Genomic DNA, 7500 nt, shown 5'->3' on the forward strand with positions numbered 1-7500 from the left:
GTTGAGTTTTGACTTGAGTATCGCCTTGAGTCTCTGCATATATTCTTTCCTGATCGTGTCCTTCATCTCTTGGTGTTTTATATCTCTCCTTCCATTATTCCCAGGTATTTGTATCCAGTCTCATCTATGTGTTTGATGTTTGCTCCCATCTGGTAGCTTTATCCCTTCAGTTCTCGTTACTTTGCCTTTTTGTATGTGACTAAGGAGCATTTTTCTATTCCAAACTCCATCCTGATGTCCCCAGATACAATCCTTACAGTCTGGATTAGGGTATCTATTTCCTTGATGCTCTTACCATACAGCTTGATGTCGTCCATGAACATCAGATGGTTGATTTTGTTGCCTCTTTTCTTGAGTTGGTACCCGGCATCCATCTTCTGTAGTACTTTTGTCATGGGGAATCATGGCTACTACGAAGAGTAGTGGGGACAGTGAGTCGCCCTGGAAGATCCCCCTCTGATATTAACTCTGACTAGTCTCATTCCAGAGCTTGTAAGTATTGTATTCCAGTTGCGCATTGTATTTTTGAGGAAGCTGATGGTATTTTCCTCTGTCCCATATATTTTCAGGCATTCTATTATTATTATTATTATTATTATTATTATTATTATTATTATTATTATTATTATATTATTATTATTATTATTATTATTTCAGTAGATGTGACCCATTCACATGGAGCAAGCACGCCAAATGGGCCACTGACAGAATTTCTTCCTAAAATTCGATCAGAATCTATAATATTACCATTCCATTTCCTGGAAAAAAAATTATTCTAAAATTCGCCCAGAATCTACGAGATTAACATTCCAGTTCCTCTAAAATTCGCTCAGAATCTATGACATTAACATTCCAGTTTCTCTAAAAACAAAATTTCTGTCTAAAATTAGCTCAGAGTCTATAAGATTACCATTCCAGTTCCTGGAAAAACATATTTTTTTTTCTAAAATTCGCTCAGAATCTAAGAGATTAATATTCCACTTTCTCCAAAAACAAAATTTCTCTCCAAAGTTCGCTCAGAATCTATGACGACATTATGATTCCAGTTCCTGGAAAAACAATCGTTTCTTCCTAAAATTCGCTGCGACTCATCCTGTGACGAAGCAATTCCAGTGGTATCATTTCCATCGCATATGTTTATACCAAGGTCATACAACATGCAATGTTTATTTTCGTTTTATGTTGTGTGAACAGAATAAATTCGTGTTTGCTTACTCCTCTACCTCGTATCCTGTGTGTTTTCCAGGTGTGGTCGATTTGCAAAAACAGCTGTATTCAAATGATAAATTTCTATAAAAATGTATTTAAATGATAAATTTCTATAAACAGCTGTATTTAAATGACAAATGTCTATAAACAGATGTATGTAAATGATAAATTTTTATAAACAGATGTTTTTAAATGATACATTTCTATTAACTGTTGTATTCAAATTATAAATTTCTATAAAGAGATGTATTAAAATGATATAATTCTATAAACTGATGCATTTGAAGTATTTTCTATAAACAGATGTATTCGAATGATTAATTTTTATGAACAGATATATTTAAATAAATTTCTATAAACAAATGTATGTAAATGATAAATTTCTATAAACCGATGTATGTAAATGATAAATTTCTATAAACAGATGTATTTAATAAACATTCCATAAACAGTTGAATTTAAATGATAAATTTCTATATACAGATTTATGTAAATGATACATTTCTATAAACAGATGTATATAATGATAAATTTCTATATACACTTGTATTTAAATGATAAATTTCCATAAACATGTATTCAAGGATAAAGTTTCCATAACCTGATGTTACTGAAGTAAGAAAACATTTTCCTATAAACATGTATCTAATGATAAATTTCTATAAATTTTTATAAACAGGTCTATTAAAATGCAACATTTCTATAAACTGCTGAATTAAAGTGATAAATCTCTATAAATATGTATTTAAATGATAAATTTCTCATGACAGCTATATTGAAATTATAACTTTCAATATCATTTGAGTATAGATGAAATGATGATTCCTTCTGAATTACCAAATTTGTAAGGGGATTACAGTTATAATAATAGTAATAATAATAATAATAATAATAATAATAATAATAATAATAATAATAATAATAAAATAATAAAATATAATTTTTAATAATAATAACCGTAATGATAACACCAACAACAACAATATAATATTATTAATGATATGTAATCGTCATAATAAAAGGTCTTTCTCAATAATAATAATAAGAGTAATGATAATGCTAACAACAACAATATGATAATATTAATAACACAATAATCATAATAAAAGGTCCTTATAAATAATAATAATAAAAATAAACAATAATAATAATAATAATACTCAAGTCAAAACTCAACGCCAGAAATATGATAAAATCCATGAACACATGGGCAATGCCAGTAATCAGATACAGCGCAGGAATAGTGGAATGGACGAAAACAGAACTCCGAAGCATAGATCAGAAAACCAGGAAACATATGACAATACACAAAGCACTACACCCAAGATCAAATACGGACAGACAACACATAACACGAAAGGAAGGAGGGAGAGGACTACTAAGTATAGAGGACTGCGTCAACAAATCGAGAAACAGAGCACTGGGGCAATATCTGAAAAAAAAAAAAACCAGTGAAGACGAGTGGCTAAAGAGTGCATGGGAAGAAGGAAACTAATAAAAGTAGACGAAGACCCAGAAATATACAGAGACAGGAGAATGACAAACAGAACAGAGGACTGGGCACAACAAACCAATGCAGCGGACAATACATGAGACAGACTAAAGAACTAGCCAGCGATGACACATGGCAATGGCTACAGAGGGGAGAGCTAAAGAAGGAAACTGAAGGAATGATAACAGCGCACAAGATCAGGCCTTAAGAACCAGATATGTTCAAAGAACGATAGACGGACATAACATCTCTCCCATATGTAGGAAGTGCAATACGAAAAATGAAACCATAAACCACATAGCAAGCGAATGCCCGGCACTTGCACAGAACCAGTACAAAAAGAGGCATGATTCAGTAGCAAAAGCCCTCCACTGGAGCCTGTGCAAGAAACATCAGCTACCTTGCAGTAATAAGTGGTACGAGCACCAACCTGAAGGAGTGATAGAAAACGATCAGGCAAAGATCCTCTGGGACTATGGTATCAGAACAGATAGGGAGATACGTGCAAATAGACCAGACGTGACGTTGATTGACAAAGTCAAGAAGAAAGTATCACTCATTGATGTCGCAATACCATGGGACACCAGAGTGAAGAGAAAGAAAGAGAGGGAAAAAATGGATAAGTATCAAGATCTGAAAATAGAAATAAGAAGGATATGGAATATGCATTGGAAATTATACCCATAATCATAGAGGCACTAGGCACGATCCCAAGATCCCTGAAAAGGAATCTAGAAAAACTAGAGGCTGAAGTAGCTCCAGGAATCATGCAAAAGAGTGTGATCCTAGAAACGACGCACATAGTAAGAAGAGAGATGGACTCCTAAGAGGCAGGATGCAACCCGGAACAACACACTATAAATACCACCCAGTCGAATTGGAGGACTGTGATAGAGCAATAAAAAAAAAAAAAAAATTTAAATTAAATAAACAAAAAATAAAAATAAGAGTAATGATAATACTAACAACAACAATATATTATTATTAATAATATAATAATCATGATAAAAGGTCCTAAATAATAATAATAATAATAATAATAATAATAATAATAATAATAATAATAATAATAATAATAATAATAATAAGGCGATACTCAAGTCAAAACTCAACGCCGGAAATATGATAAAAGCCATAAACACATGGGCAGTGCCAGTAATCAGATACAGCGCAGGAATAGTGGAATGGACGAAGGCAGAACTCCGCAGCATAGATCAGAAAAACCAGGAAACATATGACAATACACAAAGCACTACACCCAAGAGCAAATACGGACAGACTATACATAACACGAAAGGAAGGAGGGAGAGGACTACTAAGTATAGAGGACTGCGTCAAAATCGAAAACAGAGCACTGGGGCAATATCTGAAAACCAGTGAAGACGAGTGGCTAAAGAGTGCATGGGAAGAAGGACTAATAAAAGTAGACGAAGACCCAGAAATATACAGAGACAGGAGAAAGACAGAAAGAACAGAGGACTGGCACAACAAACCAATGCACGGACAATACATGAGACAGACTAAAGAACTAGCCAGCGATGACAATTGGCAATGGCTACAGAGGGGAGAGCTAAAGAAGGAAACTGAAGGAATGATAACAGCGGCACAAGATCAGGCCCTAAGAACCAGATATGTTCAAAGTACGATAGACGGAAATAACACTCTCTCCATATGTAGGAAGTGCAATACGAAAAGTGAAACCATAAACCACATAGCAAGTGAATGCCCGGCACTTGCACAGAACCAGTACAAAAGAGGCATGATTCAGTAGCAAAAGCCCTCCACTGGAGCCTGTGCAAGAAACATCAGCTACCTGCAGTAATAAGTGGTACGAGCACCAACCTGAAGGAGTGATAGAAAAAACGATCAGGCAAAGATTCCTCTGGGGCACTATGGTATCAGAACGGATAGGGTGGATACGTGCAAACAGACCAGACGTGACGTTGATTGACAAGGTCAAGAGAAAGTATCACTCATTGATGTCGCAATACCATGGGACACCAGAGTTGAAGAGAAAGAGAGGGAAAAAATGGATAAGTATCAAGATCTGAAAATAGAAATAAGAAGGATATGGGATATGCCAGTGGAAATCGTAGCCATAATCATAGGAGCACTAGGCACGATCCCAAGATCCCTGAAAATGAATCTAGAAAAACTAGAGGCTGAAGTAGCTCCAGGACTATGCAGAAGAGTGTGATTCTAGAGAAACGGCACACATAGTAAGAAGAGTGATGGGACTCCTAGGAGGCAGGAATGCAACCCGGAACCCCACACTATAAATACCACCCAGTCGAATTGGAGGACTGTGATAGAGCAAAAAAAAAAAAAAAAAAAAAAAAAAAAAAAAACAATAATAATAATAATAATAATAATAATATAATAATAATACTAATAATAATAATAACAACTAATAATAATAATAATAATAATAATAATAATAATAAGGTAATAATAATAATGCAAAGAGACTGACAGAAACGGAGAAAAATTTAACAAATCAAATTAAATCACGTATATATATATATATATATATATATATATATATATATATATACACACACACACACACACACAATTATAACTACAATTTCGGAGCCTCACTCACCTGCCGTGAGTCTCACCATGGAGCCTAAAAAGCAGAACAAAACAGGTCACCGTGGCAGTCACAGTACGGTTCACCATCTGAATGAAACGCCAAAACGATGATTAGGACAGAATAATATCTAAAAAGTATTCATTACTATGGATGAGAATGATATACGTATAACCTTTGAAGTAAAGAAATAATACAATAGATAAAAAAAAGTAAAAAAAAAGAAAACAACTTTAATTTCAGAATATATTATTATTATTATTATTATTATTATTATTATTAATATTATTATTTTTGAACCTAACAAAACAAAATTTTTTTCAGTTTCTTCTGAAGAAAGAAAATGTAAAAAAAAAAAAAAACCACAAAATTATTGAGTATAACTTTACTCGAGTAAAATAATATGTAAATAAAAGTAAACAAGTTATACCCAGTAATTATGTGGGTCTCTTTTTACATTATTATTATTATTATTATTATTATTATGTATTATTATTATATTATTATTATTATTATTATATAGAATATAAACCCCTATAACGTATATGTAAACACTGCCTTGAAATTCAAGCTTGCATAGAATAAGGTTTTTCACTTGAAAGGGTTAACAGAGGGTAATACGAATACAGAAAGATCTCAATTAAAAGAAATACAAAAATCAATGAACAGCTAACAGATAGATAGAATATAATTTATAAATGATTCAAAGTCCAAGGAGAATTGCCCTGAACTTTTAAGGATCCAGTGGCAGAAAATCACCAGCAACTTGGAAAGTTCAAAGGGACATGCAATGCATTACTGCACTGATATAATTCTCCTTTTGTTTTTAATCATTCCAGAGTTGGAGATTTAAAAAAATAATAATAAACAAATAGAAGAATCAGTGATTTGTTTCATTTTTTATTTATTTGATTTTGATAAAAAAATAGAAAAATCAGTTATTTGGTTTATCTTTTATTCATTTGCTTTTGATAAGAAAAAAGAAAAAAAAGAAAAACCAGTGATTTATTTGATTTTTCATTTATTTGTCTTTTTTGATTTGTTAGATGTTTTTTAAATCCTTTTTTCCTCAAAATGTATCATATGATTTATTTAATTTTTCATTTATTTGTCTTTTTTGATTTGTTAGATGTTTTTTAAATCCTTTTTTCCTCAAATGTATTCTTTTTATGATTTATTTGATTTTTTCATATTTCGTCCTTTTTTGGTTTGTTAGATGTTTTTTCAATCCTTTTTTCCTCAAAATGTATCTTATGACAGAATTACTATTGATTTATCTTTTAGGTTTCCAGTTCTGGCCTAAAGTATGTACTAGCAATTTTTTTTATATCAAAATAAATAGCTACAGCACAGTTATGCTTAAGTTTTTATTAATCTCCAAACCATAATTGTCAATGTGTTTGCTTTCTAATTAGAAAAATGAAAAGAATGAAAAAATCATGCTTTTTTTAATGACACAATCAATGATCCAATCATTTGATTAAATCAATTTAATTTAATCATTGCCAACCCAGAACCATTCATACTAACATTTATTCATCTGTTATTTTTTCTTTTATAAAAGCGAGATCTCATCTTTCTGTATTTCGTATTGCCTTCTGTTGCTCCTTTCAAATGAACACCATATTCTTTGGAAGCTTGAATTTCAAGTAAGTGTTATCCCCATATGAATGTCTTTTACTGCAATAACAACAATACAATATGAAGATCTACAAAAGGCCCATAAAAACGTATATTAGAACGTTGCAATAGCCACAATGCTCTTTTCAGTTCTTAAAATTCTTTACTTTTTTATTCATTTTATTTATTTATTTATTATCATTATTTACTTTTTAATTTTTTTTTTTTTTTTTCTTTTTTTTTGGATAAGCTTGTCACTACAAAGCCTTGAGATCCAACTTCAAAGAAATTTTTCGAGCGCTTCCTTCTGTGCTCCTGATCACTGGTAAAATATGGACATAGGGGTTTATCTTCTGAATAATGATAATGATAATGATAATGATAATGATAATGATAATGATAATGATAATGATAATAATAATCATCATCATCATTATCATCATCATCATCATTATCATATAAAATCTACAAATATGGTCCGACTTTGGTTAAATTCGGTTAAGCAGTTACGCCATCTATAGCGAACATACACATATACATACACGCATAGTCCGACCGTCAGCTTTATATATACGAAATATACAAA

General features: G+C 31.6%; 1 protein-coding gene across 1 annotated transcript in view; it reads right to left on the reverse strand.

Moving 5' to 3' along the window:
* LOC135201168 (tyrosine-protein kinase receptor TYRO3-like) overlaps positions 1-7500 on the reverse strand; it is a 129438-nt gene that overhangs the window by 41238 nt on the left and 80700 nt on the right. Inside the window, exon 2 of the mRNA XM_064230048.1 lies at positions 5307-5383. Coding sequence (XP_064086118.1) covers positions 5307-5325 — 19 coding nt within the window. The 5' untranslated portion in view covers positions 5326-5383. The remainder of the gene's footprint in view (positions 1-5306; positions 5384-7500) is intronic.

This window comes from Macrobrachium nipponense, chromosome 23 (genome assembly GCF_015104395.2).
Source record: "Macrobrachium nipponense isolate FS-2020 chromosome 23, ASM1510439v2, whole genome shotgun sequence".
NCBI classification, from domain to species: Eukaryota; Metazoa; Arthropoda; class Malacostraca; order Decapoda; family Palaemonidae; genus Macrobrachium; species Macrobrachium nipponense.